Source organism: Pleurodeles waltl, chromosome 9 (assembly GCF_031143425.1).
Source record: "Pleurodeles waltl isolate 20211129_DDA chromosome 9, aPleWal1.hap1.20221129, whole genome shotgun sequence".
NCBI classification, from domain to species: domain Eukaryota; kingdom Metazoa; phylum Chordata; class Amphibia; order Caudata; family Salamandridae; genus Pleurodeles; species Pleurodeles waltl.
This window is the reverse complement of record NC_090448.1, coordinates 569993960-570017302: the sequence shown is the minus strand read 5'-3', so window position 1 is coordinate 570017302 and position 23343 is coordinate 569993960. Positions and strand designations below refer to the sequence as shown.

The window sequence follows — 23343 nt, the reverse complement described above, 5'->3', positions numbered from 1 at the left end:
GGTAGTTCCCGGTTCTAGCGGGAGCAGCAGCTGAAGGTTTTGGAGCTGGAGCAGAATGGAGAAGGGGCCACTTGGAAACACACTGCACAGGAGGATTTAAACATAAGTCCGGTGAGTCCCCTTGGAGTGTAGAGGATGAAAGCAGTTAGGGACCCCTAGAGCACAGATGGCTTTTTGAGATGCAGGGGCCAGGGAGGCCAGTTGCGGTGCAGATAGGTTAGCCTTTGGAATGTGGTGAAGGTCACTTGAAGGGTGGATTTCAGGTCAGCAGGGCCACTCTGGGAAGTACCTCAATTGGTGCTTGCTTCTGGTCCTTGAAGACATTGGTGGTCCAGTACCCCGGATTATGGCACATCTCAGCTACTAGAGGTCACAGCGCCATCAAACCTGGGGCACTGGCAGGGTTTGTCCTCCTGGGCCATTGGTTGGAATTTGGTCTGGCTGCTGTGTCTGTTTCATTGGTCAGCAACCAGCCAGTGAACTGGACTTCACTGGGTCTTGCGTGCTGGATGCTGGGAGTGATGCCTTCACTCTGGAGGGACATTTTTGGCATTTTTAGAAGGTTGGAGGTTCTCTGGGGTTTCCTAGAGTCTCTCCAATGTCCAGTCAACCCCTCAGTGGTGAGGTCTAGGTGCATCAGGCAGGGATTAGCTCCTTTTTCTTCTTGCAGCAGGACTTCTTTTCTTGAGCCTTGGGGCTTCTTTGGCGCTGGCCTTCTCATGTTCATTGAATCTGATCTGCAGGTCTAAGGATTCCCACTAAATACTGCATTTAGGGGTGTTTAGGGGAGTACCTGGTAGTGGCCAGCGGGCCACTTGCCTTGGGATGGGACTCATTATGTGACCACTTCCTGTGGGAAGAGGTCACATCCCTAACCCTAATAGGCTATTTTCCTGCCATCTTAGATGGAGGAAAATGAAATGGAGTGGTCACCTCATCTGCTACACCTGGGGGATGGTCCAGCAGGTAAGGTGACCGCTCCTCCTACTCTGACTATGTTTTCCCAGCAGTTTTCCAACTTAAGGTGGGAGAAAAATCATTGGGCAGCCATCTGCTGCTAGCAGCAGAGTCCGAGGTCAGTTTTCAAAGGTGGTAAAGCCTTTGAGGCTGACCGCTGGGCCTGGGTGTCTGTCTGGGGGAGGAGGTGTAACACCTCTACCCAGGAAAGGCTTTGTGTTTTGGCTCCTGAGAGCAGATGCTCTCACCCCAGGAGTCCAGATTTGTATCTTATGGAGTGTTAGACTTGGCAGCTCTTGGCATTGTTTCCCTGTACTTTTTGTTTCTGACCTCCTGTTTTTGGACCCTGTGCTGTAATTTGTTTTTGCTGGGCACTTACCACTGGTAACCAATGCTAAAGTGCAAGTGTTCTCTGTCTAAAAGATGTTGGTAATTGGTTTTCCATGACTGGCACATTTGAGTTTCTGGTAAGTCCCTAGTAAAGTGCACTATGGGTGCCCACGGCCTGTAAATCAGACTCTACTAGCGGGCCTGCAGCACTGACTGTGCCACCCACATGAGTAGCCCTGTAAACATGTCTCAGACCTGACACTGGAGTGTCTGTGTGTGCAGTTTTGCATTGCCAAATCGACTTGGCAATTGTTCCTACTTGCCAGGCCCAAACCTTCCCTTTTACTACACGTATGTCACTCCTAAGAAAGGCCCCAGGTAGCCCCATGGGCAGGGTGTAGTGTATTTAAAAGGTAGGCCACGAACTGATGTGTTTTACACATGCTGATAGTAAAATAGTGCCATATTCATTTTTCACTATTGAAAGGCCTATCTCTCCCATATGTTAACATGGGGGCTACCTTTAAATAAATGTCTTTGAAGTGCAGTTTCCTAATGGGAGACAATGGAGATTTAAAGTTTGGGGTCTCTGAATTCACAATTTAAAAATACATCTTGTGGTAGAGTTAGTTTTTAGATTGTCTGTTTGAAAATGACACTTTTAGAAAGTGAGCACTTTCTTGTTTAACCATTCTGTGCCTCTGCCTCCCTGTGGAATCCACGTCTGGGTCAGACTGACAGTTGGGCTGTTTGTGAATTCCCTCTAGACAGTGACACTAAGGGAGCTGAGATGTGTTCTGCATATCCTGATGATTCTCCTGGGCTAGAGTGGGGAGGGAGGAGCTGACACCTACACCTGAAAGGGCAGTGCCTGTCCTCACACATTGCAGTATCCAACCCTCTGGAGTGCGTCTGGGGCCAGACCTGGGCAGGGCAGTATCTTGTGAACAAGAGACTTCCCTTTGAAGTTTGCCTACTTCAAAGGCAGAAATGAGTATAAGTAGTGGACCCAAAGCCCAAACCTTTCAGGTTACTTCTGGGTCAAGAGTAACCTCTGCCAAGGAGAAGAGCTTGATGCTTGAGGAGGACCTGCCACTCTTCCTCTTGCTTTGGTGTGCTGGCCTGCTGCTGCTGCTTCTCTCTTAACAGGGAAAGTACTGGACTTGACTTTCTGAAATACGGCTTGTGAAGTTGCTGCAAGGGCTTGGACTGAGCTTGCTCCTGTTCTGAAGTCCCAGGAACATCAAAGATTTCATTTGCCAGTGCCTGGACTCTTCTGCTGAGAGTCCTGACTTGCTAAGTGGTGCCAAATCCAGTCCCTGGGCCTTAGAAGTGGAAGCTGGTAACCTGCGGGGGAAAATCCACACACCGCTGTGTAAGCGGGAGAAAAATCGACACAGCGCTTCCACTGTGGCTGAAAAATCAACACATTGCTGGTAAAATCGACGCATCGCCAGCTCACCGTGAATTCATTGCTGCTGTGCCTCTGGATTTTTCACGCATCATCGCTGGGCGTCAAAATCTTCAACATCACTGCACAGACCTGAGGCTGCTGGTCCAGAAACCAACGCATCGGTTGTCCGGCAGAGAGAGACTCAACACACAGCCTCACTTGCGAGTAAGGAATTGACGCATCACTTGCGTTTCTGATACACGCTCAGGCGGCATTATTTTTCACACATACCAGGTACTTTGTGTTAAAATAACACATCCATTGCTTTCTATGGATTAAGACTCTTTTTACTCTAAAAATTCATATCTTTGCTTGTGTATATTGGATTTTTGTCATTTTGGTCTTGTATGATTGAGATAAATATTGGCTATTTTTCTAAACTGGAGTCCTTCTGTGGTGTTTTCACTGTATTACTGTGTGTATTTGTACAAATACTTTACACATTGCCTCTGAGATAAGCCTGACTGCTTGTTCCAAGCTATCAAGGGGTTGAGCAGAGGTTATTCAAGCCTTGGGTCTCCCTTATCCTGATTAGAGTGAGGGTCCCTGCTTGGACAGAGTGCAAACTGACTGCCAAACCAGAGACCCCATTTCTAACAAGGTGGCAGGCTAAACCAGTTCAGCAGCTATGCCAGGACTGGTAGGTTTTGCAGGGGGCACCTCTATAGTGGCCTCTGGGTGCATGGTATAATAAATTCAACAATGGCATCATGATAACAAACAACCCAGTATTTAGAGAGTCTATCATGTAGCTGGGGTAATTGTAATGACCAGTGTCCAGCACGTGTACTTGCTGTGGCTTCCCTGTACACTTACTATGTCTTAAGGGTTTGTAAATACACAGTAGGGTCATATATGCTCATGCAAACATATGCCATCACATGCATTATAGCGCACCAGACCTTTGGGCTGTAAGGCCTACCAGAGGGGTGACTTACCTATAGTGCCTGCAGTGTTAGTGGACAGAGCACTCTTAGTGAGTGCCATGTCAAGTTTGCAACTTTTAACTACACCTTGTCATGCACTTGCTATGACAGTCTGCATGGGGCCTTTGTGGGGTCTTTCAGAGTAGCACAAGTAGTGCTGCAGCTCTGGGGGGGCTCCTCAGTACCCATGCACTGGGTAACAGGGGTACCATTTACTAGGGACTTACCTGGGTAGTTGACGTACCAATACATAATACAGTTTTGAGGAGAGAGATCTGGCCCTGGAAACCTGTTTAACAGGTGCCCAGGGCACCTACAATTTTGAAACCACATCATTTTCTAGGCAAAAAGCGAGGGGCTAACCATCCAAAAAGAGGGCCTTTCTCACATCCGACTCTCATTCTTCTTGTTTACTCTTTTGGTATGGGGACATGTATTCAATTCAGCAGACCAATGTAGTCAACAGCAGTGTTGGTGCCCAGGATCACCTGATAGGGGCTTTTACAGCAATCCTCCAGATGGGACTTACAAACCTGTTCCTTTATATGAACCCAATCACTGGGGTGCAAATTATAGTCTGAAGACTCCTGGGCAGATATAAGAAAAGTGGTGCTGCACCCAGTGCAGTGCCACTTTCATTGAGCCCCTTAGCGACCTCTTACCGCCACTATGTGTGCACCGTAGTTAAAATACAGCATACCATGGTGCAGTGTAGAAGGCAATAGAGTCAGAATTTTCTATGCTATTGATGTACTGTCTGTAGGAGGCTGGCTTGGTTTGTTGTGGGTACCTAGGGTACTTACACCTTATACCAGGTCCAGTTATCTCTTGTTAGTGAAATGTTGGCAGTGTCTAGAAGCCAGGCTCTCTAGGGGTAGCTGTAGCTGAGCAGCCAAGACTTATTTTGGAGACATGCAAATCTCATGTCATACCACTGTAGTCACACACACTACTCACACCCATGAAAGAAAATACTCAGTATTACAAAAATAAAGGTTCTTTATTTTAGTGACACAAATGCCAAAAATACCATAGAGACTATACTCCTTTAGGAGGTAAGTAATACACAAATTATACACACTAGTGTGCAGAAATAGATGTAAAAACAGTTAGAAAACAGTTCAAATAGTGAAAATCACAATAGTTAGAAATGGGCCTGGGGGAACACAAACCATATACTGAGAAAGTGGAATGTGAATGTTGGTTTCCCACCTAGGCAAATGTAGTGTGTAGAGGGGTGCTGGGAGTATTAGAAAACACCAAAGGTAAGTAATAGAACCCACCTCAGAGCCCAGGAAAGCAGGACTAAATCACAGTGACTTTCCTAGAACACACAAGAACATGAGAAATAAGATTATGCAAGAACCAGAAAAGACCGCAAGACACCAACAATGGATTACTGGACCTGAAGACCTGAGAAAGAAGGGGACCAACTCCAAGAAGCATTGAAGAGTCCAGGGAGAACAGGAGCCCCTGCTAACCCGGATGAAGGTGCAAAAGAAAAACCACCAGTGAAGAACAACAGTCAGAACTACACCCAAGAAGATGGATGCGGGTTCCTGGTTGGTGCAGATGATGTCCCATGCCGGATGGATGATTGCAGTCTGGCTTGCTTCACTGGATTCTGCCAACAAGCATTGGCACATGCAAAGCTCGCGATTAGCAACTGCAAAACACGCGGTTTACAGGGGTACTATCTTGCATGGGGAGGCAAGCTCTCACCTCCACCAAAGTTGGACAGTTGCACGTCAGGGCTGTTGGGACCACTTCAGTCCATCCCCCTTGATGAAGGATCCAAGCAGCTCATCAGGAGAGGGCTCCCACACAACAGGTCGTCGTTGCAGAGTGATGCTTGCTGAAACAGGGAAGTGACTCCTTCACTCCAAGGGAGATTCCTTCGTTCTTCTCGTGCAGGCTGAAGACAGGCTGTACTCTGAGGATGCATGGCCGGGAAACAGTTGCAATTGCTTCCAGGAGCTGAAGATACAATGTTGCAGAAGTCGTCTTTGCTTCTCTGTTGCAGTTGTAGAGCTCCTAGAGGGTCCAGATGCAGTTTCTTCGGTAAGAAGGTGAAGTAAAGGATTCCTGCTGGTGTCTTGCAGTCCGAATCTGAAGAACCACCTAAGAGAGAGGCCCTAAATAGCCCTGAAAGGGGGATTGGTCAGCTGAACAGGTAAGCACCTATCAGGGGAGGGCTCTGACATCACATGCTGGCACTGGCCACTCAGATGATCCCAGAGATCCCTGCCAACTTGGAATCTAAGATGGCAAAACCCAGGGACCCTCGGGAGGAGCTCTGAGCACCACCCCTGGGGTGGTGATGGACAGGGGAGTAGTCACTCCCCTTTCCTTTGTCCAGTTTCATGCCAGAGCATGGACTGGGGGTCCCTGAACCAGTTTAGACTGGATTATGCAAGAGGGTACCATCTGTGCCCTTCAAAGCATTTCCAGAGGCTTGGGGAGGCGACCCCTCCCAAGCCTGTTGCACCTATTTCCAAAGGGAGAGGGTGTAACACCCCTCTCCCAAAGGAAATCCTTTGTTCTGCCTTCGTGGGCTTGAGCTGCTCAGGCAACAGGAGGGCAGAAACCTGTCTGAGAGGTGGCAGCATCTGGGGCTGCTGCCTGGAAAACCTCAGAAGGCTGGTATGGCAATACTGGGGGTCCTCTAAGGAGCCCCCAGAGTACATGGAATCATACAATCAGTGCTTGCAAAAGCATTGGGGAATGATTCCAACATGTTTGATACCAAACATGCCTATGTTTAGAGTTACCATTATGTAGCTGGACATAGGTAGTGACCTATGTCCAGTAAACACGTAAAACGGCATCCCCGCACACACGAAGTCAGAGAACATTGTCCTGGAGGTTGTGGGGGCACCTATGCTAGTGCAGGGGTGCCCTCACACACTCTGCTCTCACATACTCTGCACCCTGCCCTCAGGGCTGAAGGGCCTGCTATAGGGGTGACTTATAAGTGACCTGGTACAGTGTAAATGGGAGTGAAAGGATGCATGCACCTTTTCACCGAGGCTGCAATGCCAGTCTTGCAGAAGCCTTAGCAAGGATGGCAAAATAAATTCTGCAGGCCATAGGGATCCCCTGGAAACCCAATGCCCTGGGTACCCAGGTTGCATATACTAGGGACTTATAAGGGGCACCAGTATGCCAATTGTGGGTGAAATACTGGGTTACCAGTATGCAGTGACAGAATTTAGAGGAGAGAGAGCATAATCACTGGGGTCCTGGTTAGCAGGATCCCAGTGAACACAGTCGAGCACACTGACATCAGGCAGAAAATGGGGGTAACCATGGCAAAAAGAGGGTACTTTCCTACACTGGCAAACAGCTTTTACTTGCATAAAGTGAAGTTTTATCTTTTTCCCTGCAAGCAAATAGACGTGCAGGGAAACAGACGAAACATTTGCCCTGCTAATAGGGAGCTGCTATTTAATACAGCTCCCTGCTGGTGGGACCAATGCCCGCTCCCACAGAACAAGGGTTGGAAGAGAGAAAGAGAGAGAAATTGTCATTGCGATGGTTTCTCCATGCAATGACTTCAGAGTCAGACTAACAAGATATTTGTTACGAATGTTATAATTGCATTTGGAAGCAAAGCGGAACAGATTTACTTCTGGGCTAATGGTAAAGGTCTTGTGCTGTCACTCGGTAGGCTGAAGGTTCAAATCCTAGTATCACTTGGCACTTTGATTGTTTATTTACTAGTGTTTTGATTGTTTAGCATTCATAGTGATGGAACATTGAAGTCTTTTTCCCATAAAAAGCTTTAGGTTGAATATCATGGGTAAGTCTGGACACTACACATTAAGGAGTCACCCCTGGCTTAGTGGTTAAGGTCTCAGATCCCCTCACTGAAGGTTGAGGGTTTTAATCTGAGGTCATTTCCTGCTTTAGTTTCTTTTCAACTATAAATATTTAAGTTATTTACTGAAAGGTGATCCCACTCAATTGACAAAAACATGTTTCTTTTCAATTTCTCCGGAAATATCACATTCTAAGTATATCATTCATCATAGCCTACATCACTCTCTCTCTTATTCTCTCTCTCTTTCAGAATTGGGTGGTTGGCCGCAAGGCCTGGCCACACTCCAGGCCCTGCAGCCAACCCCATTGCACATGGCCAAAGATTGCACATGGCACAAGATTGGGTCATAATAGAGGGGTTGGCCCGAATGCCTGACTGCAGGCCACGGCCTGCTGCCAACTGCCTCCGTGCACATCCAAAGGCTGTGCATGGCGGTGGTTGGATTAACGTATGGTACTGAAAATAACTATACATTAAAAAAAACATAGAAATTCACTGAAAAATGAAATGTTACAGGAACATTATAGTTAGGAAATAGAATAAAAAAAAATTAGAAATTCACACCAAAGGTTACAGGGATGTTATAGTTAAGCTTACATTTTAATGTACAAAACCATAAACATTTCCCTGATATAGTTACCTCAAGTAACTATAAATCGTGCTGTAAGGTAACTATAACTCGCGCCCTCTCCATGCACTGCTAATTACCTCACAAATTACAGCACTCATGACATCTTTCATAACATAATTAATAATATCAATGTAATATTTGCAGTAAAATATTTGATGAAAAAATTGTGCATGGCGGGGCGAGAGTTATAGTTACCTTAGGGCATGAGCGTTGGGTCAAAGGGTGTTCTTTAGGGGGGTGGCATCCTTAATTAAGCAAGTAGCTGAAGCTTATCTAAGAGTAATGTAACGCACTTGCAATACCACAGTAGTCAGACAATAAGTTAGTCACAGGAAAGAACTACACAATTGTTGCAAAAATAAAGGATACCTTATTACAGCACTACCACTATATTGACATTCATATATCTATCTTTGCAAATATTGCATACAATTATACACATTAAAAAATAACCATCAGAAATAGCATAGAAAAATACAGTACCCTAGGGGAGGGCCAAACCATATACTAAAAAAGTGAAATGTGAAAGAGTGACTCCAGCCAAGGTAAGTGCGATGGTTAGCTAGGGGATGGGGTCAGTTAGGAACACCAGAGGTAAGTACAGTAAGGGACCCCAACAACCAGGAGTAAGTTGGTTGCCCACCCAGTTGTTGCATAGGCTAACACAGAGTGTAGTGGTTGGAGTTTGTGGAATCCAGGACCCTTCCCAGTGGACCCGAAGAAATCTATAGGCAAGAGGATGGATGGAGAGTGCCTTTACCCCAGGATACCTAGAAGGCAGGAGCACCTACACCAGGGACTTGGATGCAGGGGGGAGATGGGACTCTCTCTGAAGACTGTGGATGCCTTGGATTGTTCAGCTGCTATCATGACCCGTGGACCAGGCCGGTGGAACCCAGGGATGGATTCTGGATGTGGAGGACCTGCAAAGGAAGGGGACAGTGTACAGCACCCAAGGAGGTGCCCAGTTGGTGCAGGTGGCAAAGCCTGCCTTCCTGAAGATGAAGGTCCTTTACGTAGGTGGAAGAGGAAGTCCAGCTGTGGGGTCCTGGAGCTTCAGAAGTTCCCGGGGGTCACCTACAAGCTGTACCTTGATAGTCACTGGATTGCAGGTGGGTTAGTGACCAGCCAGGTCACCAACAAATACTGGAAAATGCAACCAGGAGCAGAAGAGGAGTTTGCTAAATTTTGGGGACCAGCAATGTCTAAGAGACTCTACCGAGGAGAGGGAATCAGGGTTTGCCCTCAGCACACAGGAAGGCCAACAGAGGTCATTGAAGCCCCCAAGAGTGACCCACAGGAGATGGACACAGGGAGTCACAAGGAGGCATGACCAGCTCAACAAAACAGAAGTTCCACGTCGCAAGAGCTTCAGGACTGGTGCTGATCTTTGGATTCTAGAGTGCTGGAGGCTGGGGCTTCATGTTGCCTGAAGATCTCTGGGATGAAGAGTTAACAGGCCTTAGCAAGTGCAACAGTTGTGGTGAACAGGGGTGCCAATCCAGTGGCAGGAGCAACGACCCATAGTCTCCCAAATTGGATAGAAGATGAGCAGGAACCAGAGGAGCCCACAGACTCACCAACTGTGAAGCAGGATCTTCAGACGTCCAGGGACAGCAGTCCCCACCAACTGGTCAATGTTGTGTTGCAGAATTCTTGCAGGATCCGGAGAAACAATGTTTCGATGAGTGCCTTCCCACCAGAAGCAGACGTGTTTGGTTCCAACAAAGATGAATCTGAGGATCCACCCACTAGGGAGCCCTTAAATAACTCTAAAAGGGGGTTGGTCACTCTCTGCAGTGACCCACCTAGCAGAGAGGGGTCAGGGACATCATCTACCTGGCCTATCCAACGAAATGCTCCCAGAGACCTCTCTATGGGAGGAGCTGGACAGAGGGGTGGTCACATCCCTGTCCTTTGTGTAGTTGTGTGCCAGAGCAAGAACCAGAGGTTCCTGAACTGGTGAAAACTGTACTATCCAAGGAGGGCAAAAAATATGCCCTTTAAAAGAGTCTGGTGGTGCTCAGAGGCCACCCCACCACAGCCCTCAGACACCTAATACACAGGGAGAGGTGGTCACACCTCTCACTTGCAGGAAATCCTTTGTTCTGCTCCTCCAGCCTGAGCCTGGCTCACCAGCAGAAGGGCAGAACAGTGTCTGGGGTCAGCAGCAGCACGGGCCTGCAGCTAAACCCCATAAGGCTGCACAGGCAGAACTGGGGGATCCCCTAGGGAACCCCCAGAGTACATGGTATCATGCAACTAACACTGGAATCAGTGTTGTTGCATGATTCCAATATGTTTGATACAGAACATGCCTAGGTTTAGAGTAGCCATTATGTACTTGGAGCACTCGTGTTGACCTGGGTCCACTACATACTTTACGATGGCTGCACTGCACTTACAGAGTCCCGGTATTGGCCTGGGGTCTGTAGGGATGCCCTCACACCTAGAGACATGCACCTGCCTTTGGGCTGAAGGGCTTACCAGAGGGGTGACTTATAAAGTGCAGTGGTTAGGTTTGGCAGTGAAGGGGTGCATGCACCCTTTCATGCAGGCTGCAATGGCAGACCTGCAGTCACAGTTTGTATGGGCTCCTATGTATGGCATAATACATGCTGCAGCCCATGGGGGGCATCTGGTGTACCAATGCCCTGGGTATCTAGGTACCATGCACCAGGGACTTACAAGGGTGCACCAGTTTGCCAATTGTGGGTGTTAGAAGTAACCAGCAACTCAATTTAGGGGAGAGAGCACAGTCACTGGGGTCCTGGTTAGTAGGGTCCCAGTGAACTACATTCTAAACACACTGACATCAGGCAAACAGTGGGGGTAACTTTGCCAGAAGGATGGCACTTTTCTCCACTTACAACTTGGACTTTCTTTCCCAAGAGGGGTAGGTTAGGGACCTCAACTGTTCTAATGATCGGGTGAGTGGCTCCTGTGTTTCAACAAAGATAGGGATGTCAATCAACCTCACCATCCATGAACTGTCCTCTCTGATCCACTTCAAGGATTGCTCCAAGTGCACACTCCTTCTCCCGACTCAGGCAACATCATTGAGCCTGATCAAAGTCCGTAGAACTCAGAACATCATGATAACTGGGCCATTACGAAACACAAATGGGTTTGGGGGAACTCTGTGACTTAGTTGGAAGAGGGGATTTCCTCCTTGCATCTGTGGAATGCTTTTTTGGGGGATCTTTGGGGTTGACATAGGGGGTCTAAGTATCAGAGGAAGCTCTTTCTGCCCTGCAAGATTTGTTGGTTGGGCATCAATCATAACACAATTAGGGTTATAATGACCTCCTACTTACAATTCCTGACCTTGTTGCACATATGACAAGGGGTAAGATTCTCTAGGGCACTTATGCTGGTTCTTGCAACATTACCTTGACCTCCCCCTACTACTGAGGCATTTCCTCTGTATGCTATGAAAACTCCTTACATGCTCATCCCAATGCTTGGGTTAATTTTGGGGTCCCAGTGAGGGTGCATTAAGTCCCTACATTCCTCCATTTTGTGCCAATTTGGTCTAAACAATTAGGTACTTCTTTCACCCCTTTTGCTTTGTTTCTAGCATGTCACTACAATATTTCATATACTGCAGGATCTCATCAAGTGGCTCACCCTACCAGCAAAGGGCACCTTGGAAATTCTGATTGTTGATTTTGGGTCATAGTCCCTGCAGAAAAGAAGGAAGTAACCCTCCCATATTGTCTCCAAGCGGAAATGTCTGTCTCCTATGCTCCCTGTACACCTGAATTAACCTCTTAAAATAAGCATGCACAGACTCCTTAGGTTTGCGAGAAGTCAGAAACTCTTGGGCCAATTCATTTCCCTTTGGGGAACCTTAGAATTTAAATGTTTTATAAATTAGTCAAACCTCGTTTTTGACTATAGATAAGGGTGCATGCTTTCCTTTTGCCCTAGTGGTCCAGTGTTGACCATTCAACTGCCCCTCTTACACTCTGCCCACATGTCCTTTGGGATTGCCACATCAAACAATACATCCATCACAAGCAATCCATCCAAATTTTCCCACAAGGTCTTTGAATTTATCAAAATCTGGTCCATCTGTGTGTACCACTTATGAGGATTTTCTCTTAACTTAGGAAGATAATTTGTGAAGTGGAAAAGACCTGTTCAGGACCATTAGACATGTAGGTATGCTCCTCCCTGTACTTCCCTTAAACAAAATTCTAATACTGCCTTTACTGCAGCCTCTTAGGTATCCTCTTTTATATCTCTTCACAGTCTATCAAAGGACAAGCCCAAATAGATGTAGTGACTTCTTCCCTCCATTGTTTGTCTTTACTCGTCCTGCTCACTTCTCCAGGAATGGGCCCTATTGCAGATTTTTATGCAAAATTCTTCCTTTTCTTTTCACTCATCACCTGCTCCCAAAGAATTAAAGCTTTGAACTGTGTGGGCCTAAGCTGAGGTTTCAATTCATACAACCTTCCCCTCAAATATTCTATTCTGAGGATATGGAAGGTCCCACTCAGTAAGAACCATAATTCTCCTTCTTGGACCCATATATTTGTGCCATTGGCTGTGCCACATGCAATTGTGCAACCCTTTCTTGGCTGCCATCGCCATAGCTGGTGTGTCTTCTGAGGAAACTTCTCCTCTTTGTTTACATCTTTCTCTTTCTATAAAAAGAAGGGGGTTTCCATACTGGCAAGTTCTTAATCAGTCTCCATTGTAACTTCTCACTCTCTTCATGTTAGTGGGTTCACAATCTGCTTACCAATTCCGAAACATCTATGTCATAGGTTACCTTATCACAGCAAGGCTACAGCGTCTGCCAGCCGATCACTGAATGGCATCTTGATGACGCAACACCCAAATACTGTCAGACCTTCCTGAACCACTTCTCGCTAATTCTTAATTTGTCTGTTACAACTAAATGGAAATCTCTACAACAACAAGAATACTACCTACTTCCAATCAACATTAGACCTCGACCTGCGAGGTCACTGTAACTTAGCGTGCTCACTCCTGTGCACCACAGAATGAACCACCACCAAGTTCAATTAATACATCTGCAAAAAGCGATTGTTATGTCCCTCTCTTGGTGTAACTGATAACACCTCATAATACACCTAAGCTTAGCATATAAGTTCAACAGTTGAATTCTCTAACTTGAGGTACTGCTCTTCAACTTTATACCGCACATATAAAACTGGTGCATCCGTCACTGTCAATAATCATAGAATATCATCAAAAATGCAATAACTATCACTCTCAGAAATCCAAAAACTATAGTCAAATAATAATTGCTCTCAAAATGTGTCCACTACATTACACCACAGTACACCCACTACAACTCTCAGCGTACACTGCCGTATGACCCATTCATTCTTCACATGCATGCACATCCCTATTGATACTCATGTCATCCTTCTTCAGCTACCTTGTCTCCCGGAACCAGTTTCAAGTTGGAACTGGGTCAGTTTGAATCTTGGGGGGAACATTTTCTGGACCATGAAGGTGCAGTAATTGGTTCTATGGCCAATTTGATTTTGTCACTTGTTGGTTGGATCCACTCAAAACATTCAGCATTGGTACCAGATCTGTTGGTGCACAAACCAGTCTTTCGCAAAGCACACAGATAGGTTAGATGGGGAGCGGTGTAGTCCCTTTAAGGACTCTGTTGATCCCTGATTGGACTGGTCTCTAACACATTTAAAATGACTTTCACTAATCAGAGTTGTGCCATTCTCAATAAGGAAAACAGACATGGGTCAAAGTTTCAAAATTGTATGTAACCATTAATAGGAAAAATATATAAAATGGGCCGTCAATAATTCTGGCAGCAAACCATACCAATCATAAAATACATTTGAAGACTCTCCCATAGTACTGTTACATTGGATCCAGTCACTCTCGCAACTTACTCAATAATTTCAGTTGATAAACTGTATGAACAATATCCTGGGACGGTTGGGATGTCCTTGGTTAGGTACAAGTGTTGTGAGAAACTTCTGGGAACGTTCACGTAAACTTTGCATCTCTTTATTAAGAACAAAAACAACAGCACTACTCATCACGTAGTGTGTTACAACATTATTCCAAGATATGTTAGGGTAAGCTCAGTTTCTAGTTGATTTAAAGCGAAAGAAAACCAGCTCTTAACACCACTATTAAATTAAATCCAAATTACATTTGACAAGACACTTCTGGGCTCACAGCTCAGGTTAAAAAAACAATATAACACAAAGGCCAGAGCAAGTGACAGCTTAATTCAATTACCAACTAATTCACATGTTTTCTAGCTCCTAGATAGTTAAGCCATAAGGGGCATTTCAGGATATGAATAAGCATGGTGAGCGCAAACGGTCACAGCGAAGTGCAATATGTAATGATTAAAGTAATTTCAGCATGGTAGAGTGATATTAACAGACTCAATGAAAATCTACTGAGTTGATAATGGAATTCTTGGAAGGCATTACAGATCAAACGGAGGAATTTATTTTTTACTTCTATTTCAGTAACCCAGGAAAGCCCATTATCAAAGTGGGTCCCCAATTATTTATATTCATCAATTTGTTGTGATCTGCAATTTTCCAAATGCCAACCAGTCTTACAATTAGTGGTCTTGATTTATTTTAAGAGAGTTTGTGGAAACATATTTCTACAGCAGAAAGAAACCCAAAAGGTGTTGAGTCAAGCAACATTTAATCATTAATACAATATACTGGTTTTACAACTACAGAACATAGGTGAAATTGTGCAGGGAATGTTCATTGTTCATTTTGTCACTTGCAGTGCCTTGGATTAATTAGCCTTTCACCATCTCATTTTAATGGAGAGGTGAAAAAAAGAAAGTGTTTCTTATTGGGTAGTATTCACAAAAGAGGTTTCCATCTCATTTTAATGGAGAGGTGAGAAAAAATGTTTCGTATTGGGTAGTATTCCCAAAAGGGGTTTCTCCTGCCTTAATGCTAACAAGTTCAACTCATTTCTGAACTGTGTGATACATTGTAGGCAGCTTGTTCCCTTAGTAGACTTTTTTTGTACAAGCAGGTTTGAAAAATGCTAGAATACAGATGAATATTCTTGCCCAGAGTTTTTTCATGTTTTTATCCAGGGAAAGGTAAGGAATTACCTGTGAAATCAAATATGAAATTATATATTCCCCGTTAGCTCTTTATTGCTTAGTGGATCCTCAGGGTTCAGGGATTTTCTACCCCCCTGACATTTCTGTTACCCCTAGCATTGGTATCTTCATGGATGAGATAAATCTGACCTATTTTCCTAGCAACTCGCAGTTTTAATGGGTGACCCATGTCCCAGAAGGTGGTCGAACTACGAGTCTGAGACTGTTGTATTTCATGTGATTTTTGAAGACTCTAGAATGACGCTAAACGCATCACTTGCACTTTTGGAACATCTCCTGGCAAACTTGCTTGTAAAAAAACTAAAAACGGTGATTGTGATTTCCTCAATACACACCCCCACCAGTGCACACTTTACTTGTTGTTCTTTGATATTTAATTGTGACATTAATGTACGTTTCTTGTTTCTTATGCCTCAGATGGCATGGCTTGCAGTTAACAATACACAAAATACAAAACATTTATATATAAGTGACATTGAGGTAAATTGAAGAAACGTGATATTATTGATTGTAGATATAGAAATAATGAAACAATGTTAACTTACTTCTTTGACTTTTCGGAGTATGTTAAGCCATTGGCTGCACAGACAGAAAAGAAACATAATATTAGAAGAGGAAGAAGACAGAATAATGCATTTAAGTACAACTAGAAACGAATATTTGGTGTAATATATTTCATCCAATCTCGTTATTGCCACATGTTGATCTGGCACTGTGGCCTGTTACTAACCAGATCACCCTTGAAAAATCCTGTTGAAAATATACATTACATGCTCTATTTGAAAACAACAACGGATTCCACCCTGCAAAGTCCTGGCCCCCTACCTATCAATGGCTGTATTAGTAACTTAGTAGCCGGGAAGATCTGTGAATGTCTCCATTCATCAATATTTTTTTCTCTTTTAGCTAATTCTTCTTTTTTCTAGTCTTTGAAACTTTGGGCCATATTTATAACCCGGATTGCATCATGTTTGCACCAGGTAATGTGGTATATGTGCGATGCAAACCGAAAGTGAGATTTATGAACCCACGCAAGACCACTTAGTGTGGCCCTGAATGGCTCCATAAAGCTGGAGTAAAGAAATGCACCGCAAATTGTTACGTTGCCTTATTCTCACTCGGGAGGTATTCCATTCGGGGTGCATAGGTGTTCCCACCCAACAACCACGGTTTGCATTCACAGATTTACCATGAGTGGAAGACCTCAGAATGCATCAAAACTGCTACGCCTCCCCAAGTGCGGTGTAACAAGGAGAAACATATTTAGTTCTCCTATTTTTTTCCTCTTTCTGTGTGCGCTGCATTCTACAGCACACATAGAAAAAAGGAAATTCCTTAGGGGATTGTAATTGTACAGAAAGGTGTACCTTCCTGCACAAAAACAATACTGCTTTCAATGCAGGCACCCTTGCACCATGGTGCAAGAGTGCCTGAGTTGGTTCTAGGAAGCACATTGCGCACCAGCACTGGAAAAAGACAGGAATGCAACATATAGGCCCTCGTTACAACCTTGGTGGTAAATGCCACCTACTGCAGTGCTGACGGCCGCCAACATACTGTGGCCGCGGCGGTATTCCGCTATGGGTATTATGACCCACACTGAGAAATCCGCCACTGTACAGACACCCACACAAGTCTGTCAGATCAAAGGTCAGTGATAAATTGGCGGTAGCAAAACCCACACCGCTACGCTAACAGGAATACGCCCACAGTATCAGGACCCACGAATCACTGCAGCAGTCTTTCAACCGCGATAAACCATTGGCGGTACAGACCGCCAAGCTCAAAATACTCACACACTAACAAAACTACACCACATCGGCCCTTGAACTGGGATTCCTCACTGGGCTCAGTAGCCATGAATGGTTGGGGTAACCAGAGTCATCTCCAAATATCGAGGGATACCTGTGAGACACACACTAACGCTTAGGGACAACCCCATACCCAGACACCAACTTATAATGGGTGGGAATCTTGGGCTCACCTATTAGCCACACCCGGTGCCTCTGAAGTTGGCCCATCACATATGGGATGCTGCTATTCCTCAAGATAAAGGTGTCATGCACAGAGCCAGGAAACTTGGCATTCACATGGGAGATGTACTGGTCCGCCAAACACACCATCTGCACATTCATAGAGTGATAGTTTTTTCTATTCCTGAATGCTGGTTCATTTCTCCAGGGGGGGGACAAATGCTACATGGGTACCATCAATGGCACCAATTATGTTGGGGATATGTCCCAGGGAATAAAAGTCAGCTTTCACTGTGGCCAAATCCTCCATCTGGGGGAATACGATGTAGCTGCGCATGTGTTTCAGCAGGGCTGACAACACTCTGGTCAACACGTTGGAGAACATTGGCTAAGACATCCCTGATGCCATGGCCACTGTTGTTTGGAAGGAACTACTTGCCAGGAAATGGAGCAGTGACAGGACCTGCACTAGAGGGGGTATACCTGTGGGCTGGTGGATAGCTGACATCAGGTCTGGCTCCAATTGGGCACACAGTTCTTGGATTGTGGCCTGATCAAGTCTGTATGTTAGTATAATGTGTCTGTCCTCCATTGTCGCAAGGTCCACCAGGGGTCTGTGCACCGGAGGATGTCACCATCTCATATACATCCTCAGCGGTTGAAGCCTATGGAGGAAAACGGTGAGCGGAGGGTCATATTTACACATCCATTGAAATAATGATGTATCATTTCCTTTACAGAACCTGTATGTGAATCCGATAGTCAGTTGCTGTGCCAATGTCTGCTGTGATGCAGTTAGGTGCCATGGCCTGTGCCCCCCTGAAATGGCGGCTGCCTGACCTGTGATTAGGGACAAGTGGAAATGGAGTAATTCCTCTGGGGTTGTTCGCCGTTGCGGTAGGCGGTCGATGGCCACCGCACAACTTCACATTGGTTATCATTGGGCCCTATGGGTTCCAGGAGCCAATGGCGATGTACGCCGGTGGTGACGGTATGCACCGCCACGAACGTGACTGCCATTTTCTATCTATTCACTCACTTGCTACCTGACCTTCAATAGGAGAGGACCTACACTGCAAGTGCTGCTGTGACCTGTGTCAGGAAGCAACAATGGCTCATGTGTCTGGGGAAAGGGCCCCTGCCTTTACTGCGGAGGAGTTGAAGAAACTGCTGGATGGGGTCCTACCCCAGTACACGTTACTCTACGGTCCTCCAGACAAACAGCTGAGTACACTGTGAGCATGATGCGTGGGCCATGAATGTATGGATTGCTGTGTGTGTTGGGGGTGGCTGAGGCGTCCTGGCCAGAGTGCTGCATGTATGGTGGTCAATGTATGTGCGTCAGAGGATGGGAGGGATCTGGTGGGCCATGAGTGTGACAGTCTGGACGGCTAACCAATTCCCTTTTCTGCTGTCTTTTCCATGCAGGTCAGCGCCCATCAGAAAAAGGGGGTTTGGTGTGCCATCGCTAAGGAGGTGCGGACCCTGGGGGTCTTTGACAGGCGGAGCACCCACTGCTGCAAACGATGGGAGGACCCGCCTCTGGGCAAGGAAGACGGCAGAGGCCCAGCTGGAGCTGGCCTCCCAACGAGGAAGGGGTGCCTGTCGTACCCTGACCCCCTGATATTCCACATCCTGGCGGTGGCCTATCCGGAGTTGAATGGGTGCTTGAGGGCACCACAGCAGCCACACGGGGGTGAGTACAGATTCAGAATCATGACTGTGCACGCGTTAAGGTTTACCTGGGTGGGGGATGTGGGCTGTGGGTGCCCCTAGGCCAGGACGAACATGGCAGAGTAGGTCCCTTGTTGGGCACTACAACCCCAATAGTGTTAGTGGGCATCTACTACTGGGCAGGGTCCTGTGCATTCCAGGTGTGCAGCTAATGGCGTTAGGCATTGTACCCCATGGGCTGGTGACTATCTTAGGAACTGGTAGTGCATGGCCTAGTGCATAGGGCTGCTTCCTGTGTGTTGTGTACGCCAACAGTAGTGTTGTTGCTGGCATTGACCAAGTGTATCCTCTGTCTCTCCCCCATTTTTTTTTGTCACCCTGTCCTTGTGTGCATTAGCATCATCTGGCGGAGGAGCACAGGCACCGGTGACGGAGGGAGCTGCATCCCACATGGACCAGGAGGCCAAATCCACAGACGGTAAGGGCACCAGTGGGACAGAGGGTGAGGGAAACACCACGACGGGGACAGGAGGGGACACCACAGACAGCGACTCCTCCTCTGATGGAAGCTCCCTGGTGGTGGCGGACACCTCTGTGCCCACCCTAACAACAGGTACAGCCACCACCCCCCTACCAGCCCTTCCACCCAGCAGCCCCTCAGCGTGTTTCTCATGCCCGCTCACTCAGGAGGGTGGGCATCTCCTTCGCCCCAGGACCTCAGGCCCTGCCCCAGTCAGCCCTGCTGCCCTCAGTGAGGAGACTATTGACCGCCTGAGATCCCTCACTGTTGGGCAGTTAACCATTCTGAATGTCATCCAGGGTGTCGAGAGGCATTTGCAACGAACAAATGCATACCTGGAGGGCATTCACTCTGGCATGGTGGCCCAATAGAGAGCATTTCAGGCTCTGGCCTCCGCACTGACGGCAGCCATTGTCCCTGTATCCAGCCTCCCCCCTCCAACTTCCTCTACCCAGTCCTAATCTCCCACCCCCAGCCTGTCCCAAGCACACTTTCAGACCAGCATTCACCCAAATCAACACACAAAAGTGGCTCAGGCAAATACAAGCACCACACTTCATCTCACAGGCACTCACACAAGCACCATCCCCATGCAGATACACCAACATCCACTGCCTCCACTGTGTCCCCCTCCACCTCATCATCCACCTCCCTCCCAGTAGTGTCTCCACTCATACCTGCATGCACTACATCCTCATCCACTACCTCCATCACCAGCACACCCATCACAACACACCCCTCACTAACAGTCACCACCCCCACATCCAAGCACCCATCCTCTGTGTCCTCTCCCAGTGTGCCTGTGACCCCTCCTCCCAAAGTACACAAACGCAAGCACCCACCCACCCAACAGCATCCAGCCCATGCACCTGCACCCAAACTCAGCAGACAGACACCTCCTACATCCACTCCTCTTCCTCCACCCCCAAACCCTCTCTCTCTACCCGTCCCAGTGTCCTTAAGAAGCTTTTCCGGGCAAACATTGTCCTCTCCCCTACCCCTCCCCCCGTCCTTCCCCTCGGGCCAGGTTGTCCAGAACCTAGCCCAGCACCTCAGCCACCAAGTCGACGTCCGCTGTGGTTACTGCAGCTATCAGAGGCTCAAAGGGGGCACCCATCAGCCCAGTCAGTGTGCCACCAACCCCTGCCAAGGCCAAAGCCATTCCGCCACCTGGCAAGGTGAAGAGGAGGACAGCATCCATCAAGGGGAAGGAGTCACAACCACCCAGCAAGGCCACCTCAAAGACTCTAGCTGCCAGACCCAAGGTCACAACACCATCTGCCAAGAAGAGGAAGGGGCAGAAAACACCAGGCAAGATACTTCAGCCGTCCGAGGCTACAGGTGAAGGCCTGGTGGCTACCAGCACAACCGCCAGCACCGCCACCTGCACCGCTGCCAGCACAGCCAGCAGCCCCGCCGCTAGCACTGCTACAAGCACCGCCACCTCCACCGCCGCAAGCACCACTACTGTCAGCAGCAGCAGCCCCAGTGGGCAGCTGTCCAAGGCTGCAGGAGAAGGGCTGGAGCCTCCCTCCACCACTGGCAGCACCAGCACCTGCATCACGGCCAGCAATGCCACCTGCACTGCCACTAGCACTGCCACTTGCACCACTGACAGTGGCACCACAACCAGCACCAGCAGCCCCAGTGGGCAGCCGTCCGAGGCAGCAGAAGAAGGGCTGGAGCCTCCCTTCACCACTGCCAGCACCCCCACCAGCACTTGCACTACCACCAGTTTGCAGCCGTAGTCGCCGCAGGATGGAGTCTAGCCCTGTCTCCATGGACTGTCATGCAACCTGATCCCTGCAAATCTCATGCCTCAGACACCCAGGTGAGGTATTGTGAACTGCCACGCCCCAAGTGTTGCAGCACTGAGCACAAAGCCCCCTCCAGAACCAGTGGCGAAAGGCATCCACTCACCCTATCCTTGGCAGGTTGAAGCAGACTGGGCACAAAGCACCCACCAGAACCATTGGAAATATGCATCCACTCACCCTATCCTTGGCAGGATGAAGCAGACTGGGCACAAAGCCCCCTCCAGAACCAGTGGATAAAGGCATCCACTCACCCCATCCTTGGCAGGATGAAGCAGACTGGGCACAAAGCCCCCTCCAGAACCGGTGGAGAAAGGCATCTACCCACCCTGGGCACAAAGCCCCCTCCAGAACCAGTGGAGATATGCATCCACTTGAGAGACTGTGGCTTTGCACTCCCCAGGACCAAGCAGTTAGCAAAGCACCCACTCGAGAGACTGTGGCTTTGCACTCCCCAGGACCAAGCAGTGGGCAAACCACCCACTATAGAGACTGGGCCTTGCACTCTCCCGGACCAAGCAGTGGGCAAACCACCCACTTGAGAGACTGTGGCCTTGCACTCCCTAGGACATCGCTGTGGGCATGGAGCCCCCTCCAGCAGCAGTGTTGTTATTCCATCTTCCGGGTGAGGTGCCCCCCTTCCCCATCCCCCTGAGGTGCCTGTGTGTTTTCGACCTGATGCCCCTGCAGAGTTCTCGCCGTATTGAGGCAGGACTCAAGTGTGGGCTTGGCCTATGAGTTTTGACCAAGTGGCCCATGAACATTTTGAGTGGACAATCTACCGCCTTATGTACATATTGTATATTTTTGTAAATACTGTTTTTAAAAAATATTACGTTTATCTGATTATTTCTAAAATATCACTGATTTGATTCAATTTCTTTCATCCTTGCGTGCTACCAGGGGCTTATGGGGTGTAAATGTAATGTTGATGGATGTGTTTGTGTGTATGGTGTTGTGGGTGAGTGTTGGGGTGGGGGTGTTGCGTGTGTGTGTCACTCTCTTTTTCCTCTTCCCTCCCCTGTGTACTAGGTGCAGTACTCACCGTGGTCGTTGCCGCCACCGTTCGTACTCCTGGTAGATGAGGAGGTAGACCAGCATGAGGAGGACCCGCAGCTCGGGCTCCATGGCGTCCTGGTTCTTCGTAGAGTGTCGCGAGGTGAGTGGTTCCCCTTCTGGGTACTGTTTCCGCCGTGCTTTTGATGGCGTTGGTACCACCCTGGAAAAGCTGGCAGATAGGCGGGTTGTGATGGGGTGGGTGGTACATTGACTTCCTGTCTGGCTTTTGGCGGTTACCGCCGCAGTGCTTGTTGCTACCGCATTGGCGGTCAGAGTGTTAAAGTGGCTGTATGTGCTGGCAGTTTCTGCCGTGGTCAAGATCCCATTTTTTTTACCACCGGCCTTTTGGCGGTATTACTGCGCTTTAACACCGACCACCAGTGTTGTAATGAGGGCCATAATGTTAGATTCAGCTGATTTATGCCCTTACCCTGTCATGCAATGCAGCGCACCAAGAGGCTTGGATATTGAAATTATAACCAGATAGAGTGCTAACAGGGGATATTGCCTAAGGGATTGTATGATTTGTCCTCGTTTACTGATGTCTCTTATTTACATCCATCAGTCTTTTACGGCTGTCTTTGATGAGGTGTGAAACACTCCTTTCAGAGCAGAGACAACAGCATGGGCCAGGCAGGAATGGCTCAGTGGGGAGGAACATGACCAAGTTTAACTCAAGCAGGGCAGTTTAGGAGAACATTCACTAAATTAAAAGGGACCAGTGAGACCTGTAGTTTTACAGGGTAGTGATGAGAGAAGTATGGAGGAGAGTGGTCTTTTGATTCCAAAACACACTTAAGCCTCATAGCTATAGTTTCAGTGGGGGGTGTGCTGACCTCAAAACCAGTTTAAAGTAGTTGAATGGGGGAAGACAGCTCATTGCCCTAAACACACCCTTGCTCCCCTAATTGTGCCACAAGTTTCCTCCAGGGCAGAATGATTTTGCCGGATTCGATTTTAGTGTCAATGGTGCTCTGTAGGATAGTTTATAGAGAAGCAAACAGGATGTGCTGCAAATGTGTAAAGGCCTGCCGTTGATATTTTTTCCCATTTTTCA

At 47.6% G+C, this 23343-nt stretch overlaps 1 protein-coding gene across 1 annotated transcript in view; it reads right to left on the bottom strand.

Annotated features, from left to right (window-relative positions):
* The window catches only part of LOC138259670 (pleckstrin homology domain-containing family B member 1-like), a 276644-nt gene that overhangs the window by 34166 nt on the left and 219135 nt on the right, over positions 1-23343 (bottom strand). The window contains exon 3 of the mRNA XM_069207543.1: positions 15792-15825. Within this exon, the coding sequence (XP_069063644.1) occupies positions 15792-15825 (34 nt within the window). The remainder of the gene's footprint in view (positions 1-15791; positions 15826-23343) is intronic.